Genomic DNA, 26,484 nt, shown 5'->3' on the forward strand with positions numbered 1-26,484 from the left:
GGATGGTGATAGACCTATGTCATTGCACAATACCAAACAAGGGGCTCAAGTCTCACATGGTCCCCCCCAGCTCCAGTAGTGGAGCCCTGTATGCTGCCCTGGAAGTCAGGGACGCACATCCTCAAGGTTCCTCCGCTTCGTAAGGGTGACTCTCTCTAACACTTTACGACTTACCCCGTGGTCTGTTACTTGGCTGACGGTGTTTACTGAAGACCTGGCAGGGGTAACTGCGTGCTTGACGGTGCTTGGTCCACCCAGACAGGCCCAGATATCAAGCCCGGAGCAGGGTGAGCTGGTCAGGCATCACTTGTGACTGGTGGGGTCCTGCTGGTAAACGCACAAAGCTCACGTTAACTCAGGTGCAGCCTACGGAATGCATCAGCGTGACTGGTTGCTTCCCAGACCAGACCTTCTTGCCCCAGCCCTGCTGGGGGACAGACTTCCTTGGGATGGGCCACATATACAAATGCCCTATGACAACAGCCAAAGATTGCCCACAGTGGATAGGGGACAGGGTAGCCTGCACCTATGGGGTGAGGATAGCTAGCCTGACGCTTAGGCCTTTTCAGTTACAGCCCCGGGATATAGTTGAAGCAGGCAGCTCATACACCGCGGGGCTACGATCCCCTTTACTCCCCCCCGCTCCACCCAAAATAAATAAATAAATAAATAAATAACCCAACAGCAGCGAGCCCTAGCCTCCCGAGTCTGGTGAACAACTCCTTGGGATGTGTGAAGGGGCATTCCGTTCAAGGAACAGGCTCCTTCAGTTACCCTGATAGCAGCCACCTTGAGCAAAGGGTACAGTCCCGTATCAGCACTGATCTCTGCTTACAAGGCGTCTACCAAGGAAGGACAGGCTTCAGCACACTGATGAGAAGACCCGCGAAACGCTTGCAGGGCTTGCGGAAGGTCCCCCCGCTTTATCGAAAGCAGGGAGCTGCTGGCAGTCATGGTGCTGGCAGTCAGGGTAGCGACAATGTACTACACCGACTGGCAGCGGGAGTCCATTCATCATCCTTATGAAGGGAACCTATTGGTCCTTGGGACCTGGCGGTGATCACCTCCCAGGGGTGAGGAACGGCAAGGCGGACTGCGTCAAGGAGTTGCTCTTCCTCACCACAAGGATTCGCTGCACCTACTAAGGGCGTCTACGACTGTCTGGAGGGGGAGTTCCCCAAAGGGAATCAGTCTGTATTGGTTTGCAGCACGAGGTGTCCGTGGTGCTGCTCCCTCCATGGGCAAGGGGCAGGGGCGCTCACCAATGCCATTCGTCCATAGTGATCAGAGACCCTTATATTTGCTCTCCCGCCCTTCCCTCCTGCATACAGTTCTGCTCAACTAGAAGTGGCTGATCAGATGCCATCCTGATTGTTCCGGCTGGCCACGCCAGCACGGGTTCAGCATGCTGCTGGATTTCTTGATTGCCTCCGAGCCAGCGCGACTCCAGCTACCAGGATCACGGTCATCTGTGATGCCCAGACTGGGATCCCCGACAGCTCGGGGAATGATAGATCGGTGGCCAAGTGGCGATGAGTGAGCCATTCAGAACAAGCCCAGTGTCTTCTGAGGGGTTGCAGGAAACTCTCCATGCAGGCCGTGTACCGGGTTAAGTAGAAGTGGCTGTTGCCTGCTGGGAGCAGTCCTGAAATACTCTACCCGGCCTCGCACCAGGGGATGTGATGTGGGAAATACTTGCCGCAGCTAAAGCTCTGGGGACCGACTGTGGCCTCCCTGAAGCCCCATGTAACAGCCATATCAGCTGCCCATTGGCCACTGGAAGGGGGATTGCAGTCCTCCCATCAGATAGCAGTTCGGCCCCTGAAGGGGGTGGGAGGCTCTGTCCGTAGGCCCGCGACCTGTGCTTCCCTGGGATCTCGACCTGGTCCTTCCCGGCGCATGGCCCATCCCCGGAACCCAGGGCATCAGGCCCTCTACTCTAGCCTTCCAGGAAGGTGGCCTCCCTGGGGGTATTTACCTTAGCAAGAAAGGTCTCTAGGATTAGGGCTCTGACCCCAGAGCTCCTCCCTCATACTGTAGTCTATAAGATAAGATTCAGTGAGACTGCACCGGGCCACCTGGCCCAGGGTTGTTTCCTGGTCTCATTGGACCAATCATATATTCTCTCCAGGTCTCCCTGAACCACACAGTCTGGAGGAGAGGAGAAGGCAGCACTCGCTAAAACACGAGTGGGGCCCTGGCTTCTACATCAGATGTACGAGGCCCTTTAGGAGAGTGACGCAGTTCTTCCTCGCAGCTTCCGACCGGATGAGAGCTTCACTGGTCTCCAGCCACCGCAAATTCCTTGGGAATAATTTCCTGCGTTGTGTTCGGCCGCAAGCAGGTCAAGGTGCCGCTTCCGGATGCCACAACTCACCCAACAGAGCTCAAGCTCCATCCACAGCCTTCATAGCGGAAAGGCTAGGGCGAGACATCTGCAAATCAGCTGCCAGAGTGGCTGTACGTACCTTAATGTCCCACCACGTCTCTCTCCAAGGCGCGGGAAGTAGTGGGCTTCAGCAGAGCTGGGTTGCAGGCAGCTCATCGCTAACTCCGGCCCGCCTCCAATGTACTGCTTGTTAGTCACCTATAGTGGAATGCACATGAGCAATTATTCAAAGAAGAAAACAGGGTTACTTACCAGTAACTGATGTTCTTCGAGATGTATTGCTCGTGTTCATTCCATAACCCACCCCTTGTCCCAACCGCCAGAGTTGGCAGAAAGAAGGGACTGAGGAGGCGTAGGGCTGGCAATGCCTCATATACCGCGGCATGTGTGCAGGACTCCAGGGGGCACAGAGCCGGCCCTACAGGAACTGTTAAGGGGGAAAAAAATTCCGGTAGCCATGCACAGAGGCGTGCACACACCTATAGTGAATGGACATGAGCAACACATCTCGAAGAACGTCAGTTACTGGTAAATAACCTTGTTGTTCACATCCATTGAGTAAACACTGCAGTTTTAACACTTGTTTCTAACCATAAGTGTTTTGGATCATTCAGATTCTATATTTCCTCATAGTCTAGACCCTCAAGTTTTTTGTACAATGCATAATAAAATGTTTTGAGTTGTGACCTCTTGCCTTTTTATATAAGAAATCTTAGATTATGTTAATTAAAATGAAAATATTGGAAAGACCCTAAATTTCTGTATTTTAATTATCTGAAGAGACGGTGTCATAACACTTCATGGAAAACTCTGTGATTCATTACAAAATGCTTGCAATCTCATTGATGATGGAATAGTTTGTCAGTTAACTTTGTTAAAAATATAATAGCTTATATGAAATGATAGAGCAAATGATTCTGCTTACTGAGGGGTTTTTTGTTTTGTTTGACCACTAGATGGAGAACTGTACTGATGAAAAGTATGCGGTCTTCTTTTATTAAGTGCATGCTGTTGCTCATCTTTGACTAAAAAATTATAAATTATAGGGATGAAGACAACTGCCTGGCTTGTGTGCGTTATTGCCTTGCACTAATAAAAGTTTGTTCTTTGCAAAGCCTTTTTATCAGGCCTGTGCTTAAACATCCTTATTGCTGGTGCTTGGTGTAGTCCATATCTGCTAGATCTCATTATTATCAGACTTCAGAAAATGTTGGCATTAACTTTTGCTTTTTGTTTCAATTAATTTTTCCTTGTTTGTTTATTCTGTAGCTTAAAAGGGATGCAGTCAGTATTTTTAATGCCAATAATGTACCTTTTAAAAATTTAAATGCTGTGCAGAATCCTTGGTGATATGCACAAAACTGCTTCTGCAAAGTTAAGGTGTACACTTTGATCACAAAAATCAAGATGTTTAGAATTTTGATTTCTGTAGCAATTTTAAATCTCATTTGCTATATTTTTATTCGTTAAATGTCTCAATACATATATGTACACATATACATATGTAGTATAAAATGTAGTTATAGAGAAAAGGCAATTCGTGTGTGCATGGTTTGCCAAATAGTATGTCACATTGGTGTCTTGTTTATGTAATGAAAGACCCTATTGTAATCTTTACTCAGAAAGGGGGGAAGAGTTAAGTTGCTCTAAACTTCTGGATGTTTTGCATTGTAGCCCAGTGTCTCCACCAATTCTATAGTGCATGGCACTGTTCCCTTCTCTGCAGTTTTGGAGGCAGTTTAGCTTTGCAGCCTATACACAGCAAGTAGTGGTGTTTGTTTTGATCCTGACTCTTTTCCTATGCCAGTTTTAAGGCAAATCTACCAGCCAGAACCTAGCCTGAGACAATTCCCTTTTCCCCTTCCTTTGATGTGAATGGGAATACTCTGACAAGGGGAGGAAGCATTCAAGTGGACATGCACTTAAATGCTACAAAATGCAACAGCCAAAAAATATCCTCACAGAAATACCAACAGTATATGCTGCGATGGCATTCTTAGCAAAGGATATGATGATGCCATCAGATGCAGATTTCTTTCCCAAATACACAACTGATAGAAAGGTGGAGGTCACCCTTTGGAGGAATGTTGTCTTCTTCAGCCACTGTTAGAGCATCCTTGGCCACTACAAGTTTTGTGAGAGCTACAGTGTTCTGATTCAATGACTTAAAGGCCCTGAATGACAGGGACCATCAGATCAACCCTTAAAAATAATCTTAGCAACGCATTTTGACATCGACACTGTAATACACACAGTGAGATTCTCAGCCAGGACCCTGGCATCTAGGTCAGCATGTACTTTTAGCTAGAACCCTAGTCTGTGAATGCCCCCTCTAAGTCTTTGAAGTCTTGTGCTTTTCCAAGTTCATAGGCACTCTCTCCTGGTTGGAGAGAAACTGGATAAGATAATGGCAGACAATACTTCCAAATTGAAACAGTGCCTCCCTTCTCCACACATTGCCAGAAGAAGATGCTACAAGTCCAGCAATAGGCAGAGACACTTCTTTTGTTGATCCTCATCTCAGAAATACCAATGGAAGGATGACAGGTACATTAGAGGAGAACCATGGAAAACGCAGCAAAACCAGAGGGGGTAGAAGTGCTTCTCAAACCTTACTGTGATAATGAAAAACTGTGCCTCTGGTCCAGTATGAGTCTAAGAGGCATAATATCCCACTTTTCAAAAGAATGTTCCCTTTTACAATAGACAAACATTTGGAAGTAGGAGTGAATTTTGGTAAATTTCCTCAAACTAAGGCCTCCTGACCCTCACTTTATCCAGTCACCAATCTGTGGTAACCTTATGAAGCACGAGCTGGTGCTGGTCATGATCTCACCTTCTGGATATCGGAGCAATAGAACTAGTTCCCTCAGAAGAAAGATCATTAGTGTTCAGAAGCATACAGGGGTGGTCAGAGCTGTTCTGGCCTGAAATGGCTCAGAATGAAGAAAATGAGATTTCAGATGGAAATTCTTGACAGTAATATCTGTATCCCAAGGAGATTTCCTTGCCTCAGTGGACGTAGCAGATGCCTATCTCCACGTACTCTTACAACTGTTGCTATCACATATTGAGACTTGTGTACAGCATGGCTCGCTACCAATACAAATCACTGTTATTTGGCCTTTCATTAGCTTCCAGAGTCTTTACCAAGATGCTAGTAGTTTTCATAGCCAGACTCAGGGCTCATGGTACTCAATTATTTCAGTTCCTGGACACACATTGATCAGGGCCCTGACAAAATAAGTGGCTCACCACACCACAACTCGCACACTGGAGATGCTTTCAAGCATACGTGTTTGTGATAAATAGGAAAAGATCCGTGATCCTTTCCACAAAAATTCTTACCTGGGAGTGGATGTAGATCCATCAGTAGCCAAAGTCTATCCTCCACTGGACTCAGAGAAATTACAGAAATGGATATCCCTGCTCACAAGGAATCAAAGACTGTCCATATCTTGCTGTCTTCAGTTCCTAGGCCTGCAAGTTTCATTTATTGGTGGTACATCTTGGACAAAATTCCACATTAGGTGTCTTGAAGCTTCTGCTGAAAGTGGGAACCACTCACCAGTAGGCATTCAAGATCAGTTGCCAGTCCCAAACTGTGTACTGGAATCCCTCAGATGGTGGACAAATCCAGGGGATGTTGACAGGGGTCTTCCAATGTGCCCTGCAGAGTTCGTGTTACAGCAAATGTTAGCATACTGGAATGGGAACAAAGAACAGTGCAAAGCACATGGAGATCCATAGATGGGAACAAGAGCACCAACCTCTTGGAACTCAGAGCAATGAAGCTAGCCCTCCAAATGTTCCTGAGCCATCTCCAGGGTAGTCGCATCTGTCAGACAACACCTCAGTGGTGGAAGTGTACTTCAGCAGCCAAGGAAGAATTTGAAGCACAGTCCTACACTTGAAAGTGATGGAAATAGTGGAATGGGTAGATGAGAATAAGGTTTTCATAAGAGCAATACAGGCAAAGGGAGAATTCCACTATAAGGCAGACTGGCTTAGAAGACACTCCATCAGTAACTCAAAATGGTGTCTGAATCAGGACGTGTTCAACCTGATTTCACAATAATTCAGCCTCCCTGGCAGGCAGGGTGTTTACCACTTACATGAACAGAAAGCTGTCATGTTATTTTACCAGGGAAGCAGATGTGCTTTATGCGTTCCCACCACTTCACCTTGTAGGAAAGCGATTCAAAAGATAAGGCGCGAGGAAGCAAAGGTGATAGTTTTATTTTGGGTGTTGGTTCCCTAGGTATTCCACACATGGGTAGTAGACATGCACATCATGTGCCTGGGTCTGGAGATTTTAGTAAGCCGTGTCTGCTCATCTGCACATGTGCAGATGATCTCCTCATGCTCTGAACTGAGGGTATAAAGAGCAGTGCATACCAATGCCTTTTCAGTTCCTTCTTATCACTGTATGGCCTGAGTCAGAATCCTATGTTCACTTCAGTCTTCCTCTTCTCTCAACCTATGAATAAACTTTGTAAATATTTAATAGTTTAGTGTTTTTATAGTTAGTTTAGTTACTCCTTGCCCCGGGGAGTTCTCACTCCAAAGAGGGACTATGCTAAGAGTTCGAGGGTTCAAGAAATGTCTCTGTCCCCATTCCTTTTCTGACAGTGGCATCCACTAGTGCTGCTTTTGTTGCCTTGGGGAGGATTATATTGCTACCATGTACAGCATCTACTTCTCCTTCCCTCCCTGAATTTGTGAGGGATGAGAGCTCTATTTGCGGAAGCATTTCATGGAGCAGGCTATTACGCCATTTGCCAGGCTCCATCTCTGCTGCTTACAGACCTGGCTTCAGTCCATCTGCTTGCCAGAAGAAGATAACATCACTGCCAAAGTAGTAATTTCAGCCAAGATTATGGCCTTTTTCACTTCATGGACAAAGCTTGAGAAAGTTGCGGTGGGAGTTCCTTTCCTCACCTCTACACCTGAGGTGACTATAGTCACAGATTCCTCCCGGTTAGCTTGTGGAGCTCATGTGAACAACCACACCACATAAGGCACCTGGACCCCTCGAGAGGCCAGGATGTGCATCAGCTTAATTGAACTAAGGGCAGTCTGTCAGGCCTGCAATGCATTCCTTCCACTCATCTGATCCCCTCATATCCAAGTAATGTTAGACAATATGACTGCTGTCTTCTACATAAACAAGTAGGGGGGAACAAGATCCCTCCTCCCGTTTCTAGAGACAGTTGACCTCTGGAATTTATATCACATCACTCTCTCAGCCGTGTATCTCTCAGGCACACAGAATTCTCTATCAGTCTCCACAGACATTTTTCAACAGACCACAAATGGGAGATTCGTGACTATGTTCTCAATGACATCTTCAACCAATACGGAACATTTTCCTAAGACTTCTGCCCCTCAAGAGAACAGGAAGCTTCTGTACTGCTCCAGAGTGGCTCTGAGCTGAAGCTTGAAGGACGACACACTTCTGTTATCCTGGATAGGCCAACTCAGATATACCTTTTCTCCAATCCCACTGATAACACATGTCCTGTGAAAGATCAGTCATTGCAGAGTGCAGGTTGTCCTCATTGCTCTCAATTGGCCAAGACAATTCTGATTTTGAGTTCTCCTGAGGATTTCAACCTGTCTACCCACTGATAACCAACCATTGCCAGATCTGCTGATGTAACATAATGGCATGATCAAGCATCCCAACCCAGGGCCACTGCAACTCAAGGTGTGGTATTTGGATGGACATGAGATGTAGAGTGCTCATGCTCAGTAGCAGTTCAATCCATCCTCAACCAGAGCGGAAAGGATTACCTGTAACTGGAGGTTCTTTGAGATGTATGGCCTCTTTCTGTATTCCATATGCTGCATCCCATCTGCTGCAGACCATGTCTAGATTTGCAATAAGAAAAGAAACCCGAGAGGCATTAGTCCACACTGCCTTTTATGGCCTCAGTTTGGAGCACGAGTTCTATCTACTGCACATGTGCAGACCAGCAGACAATACTTACTAAAATTGGCAGACTTAGGTGCATGGTGCATATGCATAAGTACGTGTACTATAGAGCTAAGGATCACACATCTCAAAGAACCTCCAGTTCCAGGTAAGTAACCTCAATTTCTAGCTCCACTCTGTCTGAAGACCATAGTTCTTGGACCTGGTAGATTTTGGACCTTGCACTGCATCTACTAGTGAGATCAGATTTTTTCAACAAGGTCCCATCCTCCATCCAGAACTAGGCCATCACCAATTTAAAGCATTACTATTGACGGGGAATAATTAATCGTATTGTGTGTAGGTTCTTATTAGAAGATTATCACTGTAATATCTGAATGCCTTCTCGCAGTGCATTAAGCACTGTGACTAACATCTGTCTTACGTATGTTATCTTGTTGTCTGTCCAGGATGAGAAGTGCGTGCATTGTAGTCTTGTTTTGGAGTTTAATAATATGTGCACACATGCTACTAAATATTTTTTTCTGAGAAGGCAAAGTCTGAGACATGTATCTGCACTTAGAACAGAAAGTGGTGAGGTTTGCTACAGTATCTACTTCTTGTGGGACTTTATTCCACGGTATTCTGCTGGCCACCATGAAAGTTCTATCTCCTGCACATACTAGCTTTACTCTCATCTATAGAGAATTCCACTGTCCCAGAGGAGCAAAGTTTTTGACCATGATCTTCATCTTGGAGTGTTTTAGATGCTCTGGGCCCAAGGCATTGAGCACCTTGAAGAGAAGGACTGAGATCATGAATTTGGTTTGATACTATCTGAAAAGCCAGTATAGGGACTAGAGGTCAGGTTTGGTTTGTTGGGTGTTGCTGAGTTGCACTGCAGTGTTCTGTACCCTTGGAATTTCTTAAGTGTTGAAGTCTTCATGCCCAAGAATATTGTATTGCTATAGTCTAGCCAGAAAGTGATGAAAACATGAATAACTAAGGCCAAGTCATTGTTTGCCAGAAAAGACTGAGTCTCTTAGCCAACCAAAGATAACAGTATCGGTCCATAATATTTTCTACTATGTAAGAGATTAGCATCAGTTAAGAATTTTGGAATACTTATAAACCATGACCTGCACTTGGACTATCTTCCAGTGTGACTAAGGACTCTTCTGGCTTCCAGATGGACATCAATATTAATGGCCTTCTCTCCATCTAGTCATACTTTAGCTCATGATGTTAAGAAAACGAAACCTCCAAGAATTTTGGAATTCCAGCTATTCTGAACTTTTTTTGTCAAAACAGCATGGACAAGGGACTTTAGCCTGGCATCATAGCCCATCTGGTATCAGCCTTAGGAGTGTTTAACATAAGCAGTGTCTTACATGCAGGGTTCTCAGGCTCCTTATCCAAAAATTCAGCTCAAGATTTCTCAGTGCAGACAGGCTTGCCAGACTTGTGGTCAGACTAGTTTTTCCTAAGTGAAATTTGTCAGTTTTGCTCAAAGTCCTAACTACCCATCCCTCTCAATCATTAAATTATACCATTTTTTATCCAAACATGCTCCTTGGTCACTGTTGTGTCTGCAGAAAAGGCTTGATGTTAGCTGCTTTATCCATGCAGAGACCACATGGTGTGTTCCATGATGACAAGGTGGTTCAAAGGAGCCCAGAATTTTTCATACCAAAAGTGATTGTCTTTTCATGCTTCATCAGAAACAATCCTCCCATCAACATGTCCAAATCCACAACATCCTACTGAAAAGCTGTGGCATAATCTGGATGTATATGAGCTGCCTCAAGGCTGCTAATCGACAAGATGATCAGGCTACTTGTTTGTCATTTCACTGGAAGTGTCGAGGACTTCCAGCATCCAGATGGATTGTGGTTTTGTGGAGGCATATAAATTAGTGGATGAAGATATCAGAGCCCACTTTACAAGATCGCTAGCTACATTGTGGGCAGAAAAAGTTTAGGAACATCTACAAATAAAGAATGTAGGCCATACTTACATGATGGGGGACTCTATTCTGGGAAGCAGAGGAACAGGATGGATATAATCAGCTGAACATGAACTCTCAGTGCAATGCTGTGGCCAAAAAGGCTAATGTGATCTTTGGGTGTGTGAATAGGGGTGTACGAGTAGAGTAGTGAAGTTGTTTTACCTCTGTATTTGGCACTGGGCAACTGATATTGGAATACTGTGTCCAATTCCTGTGTCTGTAATTCGTGAAGGATGTTGATTAATTGGAGAGCGTTCAGGGAAGAGTCATGAGAACGATTGAAGGATTAGAAAACTTTCCTCATAGTGATAGACTCAAGGAGCTCAATCTATTGAGTTTAACAAAGAGAAAGTTAGGGGCTAATTTGATTTCTCTGTTAGTATCTAGATAGGGAATAAATATTTAATTATGGGTTCTTGAGTCTAGCAGAGCAAGTTTTACCATGATCCAGTGGCTGGAAGCTGAAGATAGATTAATTCAGACTGGAAATAAGTTGTAAATTTTCAACAGTGAGGATGCTTAATCTTTGGAACAATTTACCAAAGGTCGTGATGGATTCTCCATCACTGACCATTTTAAAATCAAGATGGGATGTTTTTCTAAAACGTCTGCTCTAGGAACTATTTTGGGGAATGTCTGTGGCCTGTTTTATACGGGAGGTCAGACTTGATGATTGCAATGGTTCCTTCTGTCCTTGAAATCTGTGAGGGGAAAAAAAGTACAAAAGCTTCTGCTTCAATTGAGGAAGTCTGTAGGGCAGCACCATGGTGTTTTATCAATATCTTTATCAAACATTATAACATTGTCTACAGAGGTGTACTTCAGAAGAAAGGTGCTGCATGTGGTGATCCAAAATGACTGCCTGTCAGGCATTTATTTTGAAGGGGAGATTTGTCTACTTCAGTCTTATTTCTTTATTCCTTCTTACTTAATGTTCACTGCTTGCTACTTCCCGTGTGTCACATAATTGTGGGAGATGTTGAGCTGCAGAATGGAAAATTCCTTATCTGGTAAATTCCTTTGTGATAGCAGCATCTCCCACATTTCTGCCCTCCCTGGTGTGACTTCAGTAGTCAAGGGACAATATTTATTTATGTCTACAGTTTGTGGGCCAGTTAGCCTACTGCACATAGGTACTAGCTGGCATTGATATAATATGACTGGTAACAACAATAGTTTCTGCACAGCTTTGGAATTACTCTTTTGGCAGGAAGCTGGAGAAGGGGATGTCACCAGCACAGGCTATGCTGCAATGTTGAACCGCCTCTGGAATTGCAGAGAGGAGAGGAAAAGCCCCAGAGGTCACAGATTTGTGTGAGATGCTGGTAACAGAAAAGAAATGATCAGGAAATAAGCTTTCCATGACTGAACATTTGATTAATAAATTATGAATATACACACTGACATCTTCATGGATATTGCATTGGATTTATCATCTTTTGAGGAGTATATTTTCTAAACCAAACTGGTTAACAGTGACATGTCCCTTTTTTAAGGAAGAGGAAGTATTTATTTAATAACTCAAGTATTTATAATTTTTGTTGCATTGTCTTTAAATTATGCATATTATATTTCCAGAATCTCTTCTATAGGTCCTGCACTCTAATCCTTTTATCACAAACATATCTTCAACAAGTTTGAGTAGTAAGCAAATTACTACCTCCAGTATTTTTAATAATATCCCCTGTATTTCATATTTTTAGCAGCAGCATCACCTTACGATTGTCTAATTTATTTGTCAGCAGGGCCCCAAATTCTTCGTTGTGTAATGGTTTTCTAAGCAAGCTTTTTGTTTTATATTTTTGCCAGGTATTAGAATACCCTGATTATTTGATTTCCCCTCCCCCCCCAGGATGACTTTGCACCTCCAGTTCCCATTGACTTCAGTGAAATTTTATTTGTGCTCAGTACTTTAAAAATCACACCACCAGCATATTTCATGTGCTATTATAAACTAAATCTTTCTATTGCTGTTTACCCATGTCCCTAGACTCCTACGATTTCTATAATCCATCAGATTAACTTGATTGCTTTTTTAGTTAAAAATAAATAAAAAAGCGGTTATGCATCTGTATTGTATTTGTCATTCAATATATACAACATATTTTAATTTTAGTAAAGCATTTGATTCTGTTTAATGAAATCCTAGTATCTCAAAAATAATTCAGTTTATCTTGGGTAGAAACATTATTGTGGATTTGAGTGTCTTAAGGTACTGTGCTAAAAGACCAACAGCACAGATGTGACTGGCCCGGGTCAGCTGACTTGGGCTCACAGGGCTCGGACTCCCGGGCTATAAAATTGCAGTGTAGACATCTGGGATTGGGCTGGTGCCCAGGCTCTGGGACCCTCCTCTGTTGTGGGTTCTCAGAGTCCAGTCTACACTGCAGTTTCATAGCCGTTCAGCCTGAGCCCTTCGAGCCCACGTCCATTGACTTGGGCCAACCATGAGTCTTTTATTGCAGTGCAGACATACCTTTAAAGACTCTTTAAATAAAAGACATTGCCATTCATCATTATATCAAAATTGGTGGAAGTGCCATAAAATGTGGTTATACTCCTTAAACACTGTAAAAATGTCATTGTAGAGCCTCTATGTACTTCCTAATTACTTCAGAATCAAGAATCCGAGGGAACCATGTGATCCAATGTCACCAAGTCACACCACAATGCACAACCTTAACTCAGTAGTCCAATGTAATATTGTTTAATAATTAAATAAGTTATAATAGCATTTCCACATGCAATGCACCAAACAGAGAGAACAAGTTTTATTACATACGCATACTTTGTTGATTTACCACAAGTACAAAGTTCTGAGGCAGTATGGCCTAATGGACTAGGATACTTGTGTTCCACAAGTTGCCAGCATTGCCACTGACCTGCTGTGTGATCTTGGGCAAATCACTTTACCGTAGCACCTCATTTTCCCCTTAAGTAAAATGGGATTAGTGATACTGAGCTCCTTGTAAAGTGCTTTGAGATCAACTGATGAAAAAATAGGTAAAAAATGTGTTCTGCAGCCATTGGCTCCATCTCTTGGTTAATTTTTGCCACAGAACAGTGCTTTCATTCTTATTGATGATAACCTGAAAAATGTGAACGGGCTGTGGAACAATGCACTGTTGTTTTCCTGAGTCTACAGATTGCCTGAATGGTGTGATAGATTGAATTTTCATTCATTTTAATGGATTGTTAATGTTAACTATTTCAGTGTTCATCATTTTAGCACTTATATCCAGCTAATGCATTTATCCAGCAATCCCAAACTGCCAACTTTGGTTCCCTAGGTGTCAAAAGCCCACATGTCCCCTACTCAACTGCCAAAACCTTGAACTTTCCATGACCATTTTTATGATGCATTTATTCCTTGTCGGGACAGAAATCTGTGCCATATTGAAAACTAAAAGGTAGAATTTAATATAAAAATAAACAACATAATGGCTGTTGTCTTAATCTTTTTCCTATTTAATGATCTAAAAGCCTCCTTTAAATTGAAATGAAGACAGAATTTTCTGGTCTCCTGCACTAGATGACTGAAAAATCCAGGTCCAGCATTCTGTTAAGAGTACTTGGAGCTGTGGCTACATTATTAGTTCTAAAAAAATCTAAACTACTATACAATAATAAACAAAACTATATAAAAATTTTGTTAAAATTCATGTATTCATACAGTTTCATGTGTATACTCATAGTTACATGACAAAGTAACCAATTGTCAGTTTTGAATTCAGGTTATGTATTGCAATGTGATTTTCAGTTCTTGGTTCTGTGTTAAATGACGGTATTGTTGAACTGAAAATGAATGGGTTTCACAGAGTATTGGAGTGTTAATGTGGGTGAGTGTAGTGATGGTAGTGAACTTATGCTTGAAGATCAGTATATTGTACAAGGTCTGACTATTGTCTTAGCCTACGCTTTGCTTTTTATTGTTTTCATTATGCTAACTTCAGTAACCGTAACTCTGAGAGTACGTCTACACAGTGGTGATTAATCTGCAGCACTGAGTCTCAGCGCCTGGGTCAGTTGACTCGGGTTTGTGGAGTTTGGGCTGCAGGGCTATAGAATTGCAATGTAGACGTTCAGACTTGGGTTGGAACTTGGGCTCTGAGATCCTCTCCTCTCATGGGGTATCAGAGCCTGGGCTGCAGGCTGAGCCCTTAACATCTACACTGCAATTTTATAGTCCTGTAGCCTGAGCTCCACAAGCCTGAACCAGCTGACCTGGGCCAGCTATAGCCCTGCTTGTGAATCTTTTATCATAGTGTAGACATACCCATAGTCAAGGATTTTTGTAGAGACTTATGTAAAAGGCAAAAACTAAATATAACTCCATGGCCACTTGTGTTATTTTTGTTTTTAAATGCTGTTAAGCAGCCACAGTGTTCCATATTGTGAGATAAGAATACAAGACATTATATGTAATCTTAGTTGTGTAGGGGATAAATTCAAGTAAGTTTTGATAGTTTAGATAATAGTGTACAGTGTAATTTGAATTTGTTTGAAGCACCAACTTCTGTGCTATTACTGCTATTTCAGTTTTAATTTTACTGTATCTTGTAACTTTTAACTGATTCTGAAAAGGTTTTTCTGTAAAAAGACTAAGTGTTGTTTTAACATTTTTTTTTTCAGGATGCAAGCTGCTATATAAACAAGATTTTGCAAGACGGTTAGGATTGAGATGTGTTACTTGTAATTACTGCTCACAGCTCTGTAAAAAGGGAGCAACTAAGGAACTTGAGGGTGTAATAAGAGATTTCTGCAGTGAAGAGTGCTGTAAAAAATTTCAGGACTGGTACTTCAAGGCAAGTAACTCAGAATTTTTGACAAGAGCTCCAAAGTAAAAAAAAAAAAAAAAAAAAAATTGCACTTGAGGATATGTTCAAGGACTATGTGTAGCAAATATGGCTTCCTTCAGCACAGCATTTGCAATATCATAATCAAATGTTCTTTCCATCATTTCAATTGTCTCATAACTCAGAGCAGCACTTCTGCCTTTCTGTAACCCAGGTTACCCTTGTCAACTGGTTTACTAAACAAACAAAGAATTGCAATATGTTTGTTACTTTACAGTTGCAAAATAAGCTGCTTCATCCTCAATTGATATAAATTATTTTTTGATTGGCAAGTATTTCTATTCAAAATGCTGAAAAAAACACATTAATAGTAACTGACTGATACCTCAAATAGATTGATGATAGATTAGGTTAGGGGAGTTTTCTTTTTGTTCCTGTTTTTGTCTTTCCCATTCTCCCCAGTTTGTGAACTTCAGAGGTTTTAATTACTCAGTATTTCCCAGTGGAAAGGATGCCAAAGGGAAAAATTGAGACCAAATGGATTTCTTGTAAAAGTCTAAAGCAAATATGGTGCCTTCTTTTTTTAATTCCCTGAATGTTTAACTACTTTGTCAAGTATAACCAGCCAGGATTATGCCTTAAGAGCTATTGGGAAAGAAGTTAAAGTGAAATTGGACTGGGTTTAACCTGCCATTGGTACCATGGATAAAATATTTGATCTCTATTGTGAACAGGAAAACTAGGAACTGGAAAACTACTATGATAAACTAAAATGAGCTACACTTGTGGATGGAAATGCAAAAAACAAGAGTACAAAATTCATCATCTTTCCAAAATTGTGTATGCAGCCTGGAAGTCAGGCAATAAAAAGCATGAATATTAGAGGTCCAGGTACAGTTCAGTTATTCAAGATAAGCCTGCCAAAACTAACCAAATCTGAAAAGTATTTGACATTTTTGAATGGCAGGTTCCAGAGGTTTTTCAGCCAAACAGTCTTTGTTTAGAATAATGTATTTAGGGTCCAGTTAGGAATCTCTGAAAGAATACCACTGCAGACTACAATGTTGTGTTTTTTCCTACATTGTCTCATGTAAAAGGTTGAGGCTAAAAACTGGCTGCGGATTTAAAAAAATTTAGTACAGATGTTATTTCATACATTATATTAATCGAGTTAATGTTTTTTTAAACTTAGAGTAAGAGATTGTAATTTATCCCATATAAGAAGTGCCTACTGATATGAAAATCTACTGCAGCCCGATTATATTTGTACCAGTCTCTTGGTTAGACATGCCAGCAACGAATACACCTTATGGAGCATTCACCTAACTCGCTTAAAATATCCAAACCTCCATGGAGATGGGATTCTGATTTGGGTTTGGGAATTATTTAAACTATTAATTCAGATGCACTTCTGTGTGGTAAGGACATATCTCAGATGGGCCAATAAGTCTGCTTAAAAGAATTGCTGTAGTTACTGTGGTATCGTGGCAAAGGCAGCATAATTTAAGCAGCCTTATTGGTAATTAGATGCTTTTGATAGTATTGTTGGTCTTAAAATTTGTCAGATATTTTTGTTTTGGGATCTTACACTTCTGAGTGAAAACTAGTGTTATGTGATATTGTTGAATTGTTAGTTGTTGCAGTTGCATTATTTTTCAGTGATACTTAGTGCCTTTTCCTAATTCAGTTATGGTTATAAAGTTTTTTTTTTTCCACTGGGAGAGAAATGCATACATTCAAAGGTTTTTGGAAATTTGTGCATCTTGCTGAAAGTGTGTCTCTGCCTACGTTTGCCAGCTGCTTATATAGATAAAAGGCCACTCCATGTATCTCTTTTGTTTTTTGCAATCTAGAGTTACATTGTATTAATTTTAAGTATTAGTTAATATCCTTCCCCAACTACAGATAGGTAAAGATAATTTTAAAATGTAGGAAGAAAGAATGGACAGATGTTGACCCTCCCAGATTTGTACTTCATTTGCTGTTTGTTTTTTTTAAAAGAACATTTATTTACATTTGAGCTATTAGTCTCACTTATGCAATGTCCAATTTTATACTGGAGTTTCAATAAATTTAAATATATTTAGTTAGTAAAATAAATGTTTAATACCAGCATTATATTCATTAAACAAGTGTTTATTTCCATTTTCTTTGTTGTCTGTTTTTTTAAATTGGAAAAAATTAATGTGTATTGTAATTAGGAGGTAGGTGCCTCTTAATTTTTACTTGAAATTAATGCTCATTAGAGGTCCCAGAATAGCAACTCTGGAGGTTGAAATCCTCTCTTCAGATAGCAAGTATGGCAAAGGCAGCACTAGGTAAAGGTCCCCACCCTGTCCTACTCTATCATGCCTCAACCCAGATATGGCGGGTCAAAGAGTAAGAGTAATTCAGCCCTCGTCATCCTCTGCTGAGAGACCTACAAGCTTGTCAGTGCCAAATATAGTGGTAGTATTTGCAATATGGATACCTATCCATTAAGAAAAAGGTGATCTGAAAGTGAAAGGTTCTGTAGCCTGAGGCCAGATCTCTAAACTATTGAATCCGTATGCTAATGTATCAATGTAATTACATCTTTTGATACAAAAGCAGTGGTTTGGTTATCATTCTAAAGAATAAAAACAATGAGAGTCCTGTAGCACCTTAAAGACTTAACAAATTTCTGCGGGCATAAGCTTTCATGGGCTGCAACCCACTTCATCAGATGCATGAAGTGGAAACCACAGATAGGGGGTATATATATACATCCAAGGGTGAGAAACATAACAATGGGGAGGGCAAGTGCTAACAAGTCAATTCAGTTAGGGTAGATGAGGCCTATTCACAACCGTTGATTAGAAGGTGAGAATGTGTGAACAGTGACAATTACTTCTTGTAATGAGAGAACCATTCCAAGTCCCTATTCAGACCCAGTCTGATTGTGTCTATTCTAAGGAATAGCTCTGTAAATGAAAAGTATAAAAGATAATTTTACTTAGTTGATTTATGACACTTAGCCACAGTTCCAATAAAGTAATTAGATTTTTACTGTAAAAGAGCACAGGTTGAAAAAACTGAGGATGATAACTTAAAGGGTTTTCTTCAGTTCTGAGTTAGGAATAAAAATGGCTTTTCTTTGACTACAGCTTCTGAACCATTGTTGAAAAGGAAATTGCACCTCTCTTGTGCCCTCTTAGAGGGCAACCCAAACTTTCAGTGAGTTAATGATCGGGCTAACCATGTGTAGTGATAACAGTAAAGGTATTGAGAGGAATTTTTTCAAATGATGGCTGAGTATACCATGCATAACCTTATTTTGTATGTGGTCTTTCATACAAACAATATTATAAAATGTTTTAGAGTTGAATACAGGTTAAAGAGTTAAATAAAAGTAGGTAGAAAAATACATTTGAAAATTGAATCATAGCTAAGGGATAAAAGATACATGTTCAACTGAGACTTGAAAGGAAGTTGAGAGTTACAGGGGCAAAGGCCTAGGTAAACTATTCCAGAAGGCAAGATGTAGAAGATGGAAGTTGCATCAACAGTGGCAAGACTTATGAAGGGTCAGAGGAGAGGAAGCCAATGTAGCATGAACAGGGAGGGAAGCAGAGACAAAAGCTCCCTCAAGCAATTTGGAACAAGTCCAAGGAGCATATGGCTGAGGCATAGACAATGTTGGGAAAGTGATGATAGGCAGATTTGCAAATAGTTCTGGAAATTCAGGATCAAAGATGCTAATGTTCTGGATAGAAGCAGATGGAAGGAAGGGAAAGGGAAGGGATAGGAGATGGAATTGTTTGAGGAAAAGGTGCAAATTTATTTGGTTCAAGGAAAAGGAGAGAGGTTGTTTATAGGGAGGAGTTATTAAAGGTGTAGAAAGCTATGTGGGGCTAAGTTATCAGTGTGAAAGTGGTAGCTGAAGTGTAAAGATAAGAGAAGTTAGAAAATCAGAGATGAAAATGGAACCATGAGGAACACTATGGAGAAAGGCATCTTGGGACAAAGCTGGAGCTACTGCCAGAGACAGTATGGTTTGATAGGTAGAAGCAGAAACAAACGTCTCTGCATAAAGTAAATATGGGGTAGTCCCAGCGGAGAGAATGGTCCACTATATCAGAAATTTCACTGAGGGGGAGTAGAGCAAAGAGGGAGAAATGAAATTATCAGCAGAAAAAACACTGTATTTTTCAAGATCTGGTTCCTTTCATTTGCAAGGAGAGGGGTCAGATGGGGGAAAGAAAGGTGTGCTGCTATCATCAAGCTCCATCTATAAGTCCAAAGTAGATGGATGTTTTTACTAAACTGGTCAGCTGCGAAGTAAGTGTAGTTCTTAAGCCTCTGAATGCAAATATTAACACCCATTGAAGAGAAATGGGGCAGTTTGCAACTCTCAGAACTAATGTTTTGATCTTTCTGTTGATACTGGAAGAGAGTGCTTACATTGAGTCACATCCAGAAGGTTAGAAACACTTTTAATGCAAGTATTTTCAAGAATAGGTGCCTAAAATTCAACTCCAAAGTTCACATATAGGTACCTTAATATTTCAAAATTGTGTTTCAAATCTTATATTCCACAGAAATTTTCACAGGTCACCATCAAGCCATTAGTTCAAGCAGGCAAGACTAAATACTGCACACCAATTAGTCTTTTTTGTATTCATTCTCTAGTTACCCTGTGAACACTGATGGTGCAAATATTAATTCCTCAGCATATAACTGCAATGCTACATGTCTCTTGACTAGAGCATAGGGCTCAACGAGTAGTAATCAATGGCTCCATGTCTAGCTGGCAGCTGGTCACAAGCAGAGTGCTCCAGGGGTTGGTCCTGGGGCCGGTTTTGTTCAACATCTTCATCAATGATCTGGAGGATGGGGTAGATTGCACCCTCAGCAAGTTTGCAGATGACACTAAACTAGGGGGAGTGGTAGATACCCTGGAAGGTAGGGATAGAATACAGAAGGACCTAAACAAACTGGAGGATTGGGCCAAAATAAATCTGATGAGGTTCAACAAGGACAAGTGCAGAGTCCTGCACTTAGGACGGAAGAATCCCATGCACAGCTACAGACTGGGGACCGACGAGCTAGGCAGCAGTTCTGCAGAAAAGGACCTGGGGGTAACAGTGGATAAGAAGCTGGATATGAGTCAGCAGTGTGCCCTGGTTGCCAAGAAGGCTAATAGCATATTGGGCTGCATTAGTAGGAGCATTGCCAGCAGATCGCGGGAAGTGATCATTCCCCTCTATTCGGCATTGGTGAGGCTGCATTTGGAGTATTGTGTTCAGGTTTGGGCCCCCCACTACAAAAAGGATGTGGAGAAGTTGGAGAGAGTCCAGCGGAGGGCAACAAAAATGATTAGGGGGCTGGAGCACAAAACTTATGAGGAGAGGCTGAAAGAACTAGGCTACAGAAGAGAAGAATGAGGGGGGATTTGATAGCAGCCTTTAACTACGTGAAAGGGGGTTCCAGGGATGATGGAGCTAGGCTGTTCTCAGTGGTGGCAGATGGCAGAACAAGGAGCAACGGTCTCAAATTGCAGGGGGGGAGGTCTAGGTTGGACATTAGGAAAAAGTTTTTCACTAGGAGGGTAGTGAAGCACTGGAATGGGTTACCTAGGGAGGTGGTGGAATCTCCATCTTTAGAGGTTTTTAAGCTGAGGCTTGACAAAACCCTTGCTGGAATTATTTAGCTGAGGTTAGTCCTGCTCTGAGCAGGGGGTTGGACTAGATGACCTCCTGAGGTCCCTTCCAACTCTGATTCTACAAATGACCATACCTGTTGTACAATGTACTACTTTAAATAGATATTCCAGGCTATCTCAAATATTCCCGAATACCCATAAAACTTGTAGTTCTCTCCCTCCCCCAAACCCATTTTTGGTATCTTTTGGCATGCAAGTGTCAACAGATGTAACGAGCATTGTGGATATGAGGGACTGCAACTGGCACCATCAATGTTCAGATTATAACTTAGGTTTCCTTCCTATTAAATAAAGTGTCCATTGAAGTCAATCTTTGGTTAGCATAGAAGCCCAAGTAAAGTTGTTAAGCCACCTGGTGTAGACATATTAATGTAATGCAAAGCCAAGTGTGTAGACTTACAAGATTCCATTTAGGAGCTTCAATTATGTGCAAATCCTTGGGTTCCTGACCAGAAACATTGAAATGGCAGCTTGAGCTTCCTCTTAGATTTACAAAATGTATATTTCTGTTGCTCTTAAATTGGAGAAACTTTGAAAAATTAAACAATCATATTGATATTTATTATTTATAACAATTTTACTACTACTGCTATGGCACAAAGTAGAAAAAGACACAAGGTCCTTGCACCAAGCAGCTTACAGTATAATTTAAATATACTGTACCTAGTACAACAATATTATTGCTTAATTACCATTTTATTGTGAGTTGGAAGAATCTTTAAGGAGGTCTCAATTTCTGTCCTCTCTTGTTTTGCAGAATGTTTCAGTGGACCTAGTTAAAAATGGTTCCCATGGCATATAGATATCTTGTTGAACGTGCAGAGATGAGCTAGTTTTATGGACTTTAAAGCATGTAAACAAAAGGAAGCCTGTTGATCCTTTTTTCAGTTTTATATAGTTGAAAACCAAATGTCTAATGCATCTATACGCACAGGTCAGAAGGTAACACAAATATTGTGGAAGTGGCAAAGTGGTTGTCTTAATTGAAAATTAGACAGCTGTTTAAAAGTACTCTAGAATCAATGAAAAATAGCCTCATCATTAAGCATCCTTTTAAAATGTGAAATGTTTAGTTCTTCTGTGGTTTCTTTCTTTAAAATATGTCAAAATTTCCCTTTATGTTAAGGCTGCAAGATGTGACTGTTGTAAGTCTCAAGGAACTCTCAAAGAGAAAGTGCAGTGGCGTGGAGAAATGAAACATTTCTGTGATCAGCACTGCTTACTGCGTTTCTACTGTCAACAAAATGAACCTAATATGGCAACACAAAAAGGACCTGAAAATTTGCATTATGGTATGTGGTGTTTCATAAATTGTAGGAACTATACATTAATTATTCTGGAAGAAAACATTTTTTTACAAATTTCAGTTGTGGATCAGTTTTTCACTCAGATGACATCTACAAGCAATATGAACTTGTATTTACAAGAGAGATTTCTGTTAAATGAGATGAGAAATTGATGAAATGTATGTATTTTTCCTATGATAAATCCTAGAGGCAACAGCCCCATTGTGCTAAACACTGTCCAAACATTTGTTTTACTGTTAGAAATTTTGTTCATTGTGCCACTTGTATAGGATTTTTATTGTTAGCTTTTCATTTTATTGCCAGTTTTGAGAGTGAAAAATTATGTAATTTGCCAATCAATATTCTGTTTCTATGGATAAGTATTCAGTAAATATCAAGGGTAGAATTAAACACACAATTTCTGTTCAATGTTAAAGAAGAAAAGTGACTAGTGCCTAGTGGGTCATGCTAAATAACTGCCCTTTACTGTACTTTTGTTCATATAGAAAACTTACTTGTACTAAAAGAGTCGCAGATTAAAGTTCAGATCTGAGGCCGAACACTGGTTAAAGAAACCACCGTAATCTCAAGAGGAGAGGGGATAGTAGAACACACTTATACTCATTTTAGCGTCTCTACAGCTTCAGTGTAATTTTGCATTTATTATGGTACATGGGGGCAGGGAACCCTCTCTCCTTCCCTCACTCCCAGTTTCTTTGCCTGTACTCTGGGGTCTTTTCCTTTCTGAGTGTCTGGGGGTGAGATCAGGGATTAGAGGCAAAAACATTTTTGTCCCAAGTGGCAACTAAACTTTCAACATTTTTTTAAATTATGGAATGCTCTCTTGCTCTAATACAAGGTAGCAGCTGATCCTTTGAAGGATCAGGAAGCTCATGTGCATGTGGGGATCATAATGATACATGGGGTTTGTCTGTGCACAAAAATTACACCAATTTAATTAAATTAATTTTTAAATCAATTAATTTCAATTGGTGTGTCATCTTCGTGTGGACACTTTTAAATCCAAGTGGTCATTATTAATTTAACTTAATTTAAAATAAATTGATATATAGCAGTCTTAAACCAGATGGAGTGTTCACACATAGGTATTATTACATTGATTTAACTCAGTGGATTAAGAAACCAGTTTCATTAAAGGGGTGCAATTTCTGTGTTTAGACTGGGCATAGACTGAGCACAAATGTCACAGACAATTGGCTGTGCTTATCTGGTTAATACTATGATAGAGCAGCAATCAGCACTGCTGTTATGGTGCTACCATGATTATAGTAACAGTCTTAATTTTTGTTATTGAAAGTTAATTTTATGTAGTTTTTATATACTGAAAAAATAAACACTGTTAATTTTGAATCTCTTTACATTTTAGATCAGGGTTGTCAAACTTCCCGAATAAAAATGACAGTAAGTATATAAAATATAATTGGATATATTAAAATGGCATCTGGAACTCTTAAAGAAACACTAACAAAATAAGTAACATATTTAAATAATTTAAATAGAAAACATTAATCCAACTTTGTGGGGGGCTTTCTTTTTTTTGTCATCATGATCAGTGAAACTAAATTGGCCATTTTTAGTTATAAAAAAAATTGTATTCATATGTCTTTTTAAATCTCTTCCCCTAAAACAAACAAATCGCTGTGTATTTTATTTCTGAATTATGGGAAAGTATTCCTTTAAAGAAAATTCACAAGAAAATGTTTTTTGTATGTTTTGTGTTCCTAATGAATAGATGTATGTAATAAATGTATAAGAAAAAAAACCCACCGAATAATTAGCAATATAAGGTTGTGACCCATTTTAGAAAGACAGAAAATCCCAAATTAAGGCCTCTGATTATGCAAATAGCTATTGTCAGAAGTACTGTCACTGCTGTACAGAGTCCCATTGACTTCACTGAGACTGTATGCAGGAATAACTGAGTGTAACTGTTGCCTGTGTAGCGGAGAGCAAGGCACAGCATGAATCGAGCATAACGTAACCTCAACTTTGAATTTTACTAGGTTGTATCAAGTTGTCACAAAAAGTGATTTTAATAATGGCTTCTTCCTCCAGATTACCTTGTTTTAATTTTACAGTAATTTGTTTTTTCTCTTGTTGAGACCTTCAACATGCTTATTTTCCAAGCAGACTAGATTGGCTCCTTCAGATTCCTTACTGTGTTAGAAAAATATATTTAGGCTTGCAAAGAGCTAAATGTTAAACTAAATATAAATTAAGATACTTTATTATATATGCGAATATATAAATGTGTATATGTTAACCTTTTTGGGATTGTTGTAGTAATTGGGGATGTCAAACATATAAGCCATCTTGATTAAAACTTCTGAGCACATACATAGAAAACTGCTTCTAGACTCACTAATTCAGTCCGCAGTTTTTAAAATAAAAAGCAACTAAAAGCCTTCATGATTTAACCTTTACTTTTTAGGAAGTACATTGCCAACTAATTATAATCTTTTAAATTTTTTTTTAGTATTTTATAAAATCCTTTTGTAAGTCCTAAGTATTTCCTCTTTTGATTTTATTTCACACTGCCACATACAGGTGAAAATATGTTTTGAAAAGAACTCTGTACATCAGTGAGTTTATTTGAAATAGCAGTTCAAACCTATATAGTGTTCTGTCATGCAAAACCACCTTGATTTATGGATCATCACTTTTAGTGCATTTCTAGAAATAGAGTTGGATTACTACTCTAGAGCCCAAATCACACACATTTTTTAGGATTATAAAAAATCATCAGTAGGAGCTTAGAACCTTTCAGTTGTGTTATTTTTAATGATAGTTTGATGTAGTTTAAAGCTAGTGCTTTTGAAAGAAGTCAATTTCTTTATAAAAACAGTGAAGTCAATGTCATAGCTTAAACTAAAATTTAATAAATAAATCTAGAATAGGCAGTTATTCTGAAAGTATTAGTCCAGAGCAAATTAAATACAGATGTTTTACGCTCCTATCAGATGGACCTCATTTGGAAATACAGAACAACTTTTAACTAAAGATGACTCAACAATGCTGCTGTTTTGCTTTCTTTTCTAGAACGTGTATATGTTTAGAATACAAATATTAACTGGTATCTGAAATCAAAAGCTGTAACAAATCAATAATGATGCAATTGTTTGCTTTTCTGTAGGGTTCAGCACCACCCCCTTCTCCAACACCTAACAAAGAGATGAAGAACAAGGCAATTCTTTGCAAGCCTTTGACAATGACAAAGGCCACATACTGTAAACCACACATGCAGACAAAATGTTGTCAGACAGGTAACTAGTGAATATTAGTAGAAATACCAGTTCCTTCATTTCAGCTTTCATGTATTTGAATTATATTGGCTTGGAATTTTCTAAGCTATTATTGTAAGACACTTAAGTGCTTAACAGTATTTTGGCTTGTTTTTATAGAAGATGATTGGAAGAAAGAATATGTCCCAGTGCCTGTTCCTGTACCTGTTTATGTTCCACTGCCTATGCACATGTACAGTCAAAATGTTCCTGTTCCCACAATGGTTCCTGTTCCAGTGAGTCTTGCCTTGTTTTTAAGCTGAATTTCATTCAACTATAGCGAAGAGAATAATTTTAATTATTAATTTTGCACCTTAGTCATTAGGTGCTGCAGCCCTTTTTTTGAGGTAGAACAGTACTTTGCCAGTGACAATTCAACTTCTTCACCACTCTTCAGTAGGCAACCTGCTTGCTTGCATATGTGCAAGCTCTGACATTGGTGTTCTATTCCAGCAACAGTTTTGACTGGTGCATCGCACTCCTAGATGCATATGGGCCATCTGCAGGGCCTAATATGAGAAGATGGGGAAGTGAAAGATTGCGTGAGGGATGGCAAAGTGAGACTTGCAGGAGGGAGTAGAAGCAAAGAGGGAATGACAGGGTTGCAGTGCTTCTTGTGGCATTTCTCTGGTCCCTATTTTTTTCACTCTGAACATCTGTATTTATGGTTTTTCAACTGTCAGGGATTTTTAGCTAGACCCTAATGAGGGCTACGTTTCCTAAAGCCTTGGACTATTGATTCTTTTAAAAGATAGATGTAAAGATTCTGCATTTAATTCTTCATAATTGGTAATCCTTTGTTAACAATGCTTTTTTTAAAGTTATTCATTTCTGTCTGCTTAGGTGCCAGTTCCAGTTTTTCTGCCCACTACTCTGGATAGCAATGAGAAAATCCTTGCAGCAATAGAAGAGCTGAGGGGTAAAGTTCCTTCAAATCCTTTGGAGGCTGAGCTACTGACTATAGCAGAGATGATGCCTGAAAATGGAAAAACAGAGACTACAGATCTGAACAGTATGTTTTATTGCTGTGGCCTTTTAATCCAGGGGTTTTTACCTCTGTGTGCATGTATCTATACAGTATTTTTGTATTAAAATAATTAAAT

General features: G+C 40.1%; 1 protein-coding gene across 9 annotated transcripts in view; it reads left to right on the forward strand.

Moving 5' to 3' along the window:
- ZMYM2 (zinc finger MYM-type containing 2) overlaps positions 1–26,484 on the forward strand; it is a 155,231-nt gene that overhangs the window by 93,898 nt on the left and 34,849 nt on the right. For all 9 annotated transcript variants that reach the window (XM_067562833.1, XM_067562832.1, XM_067562831.1 and 6 more), the window contains 6 exons: positions 14,947–15,119; positions 21,920–22,085; positions 23,467–23,501; positions 25,234–25,363; positions 25,502–25,617; positions 26,225–26,393. In XM_067562833.1, coding sequence (XP_067418934.1) covers positions 14,947–15,119; positions 21,920–22,085; positions 23,467–23,501; positions 25,234–25,363; positions 25,502–25,617; positions 26,225–26,393 — 789 coding nt within the window. The remainder of the gene's footprint in view (positions 1–14,946; positions 15,120–21,919; positions 22,086–23,466; positions 23,502–25,233; positions 25,364–25,501; positions 25,618–26,224; positions 26,394–26,484) is intronic.

Source organism: Emydura macquarii, unplaced genomic scaffold (genome assembly GCF_026122565.2).
Source record: "Emydura macquarii macquarii isolate MOO-44397 ecotype Brisbane River unplaced genomic scaffold, CSIRO-AGI_Emac_v2 contig_2473, whole genome shotgun sequence".
Taxonomy (NCBI): Eukaryota; Metazoa; Chordata; order Testudines; family Chelidae; genus Emydura; species Emydura macquarii.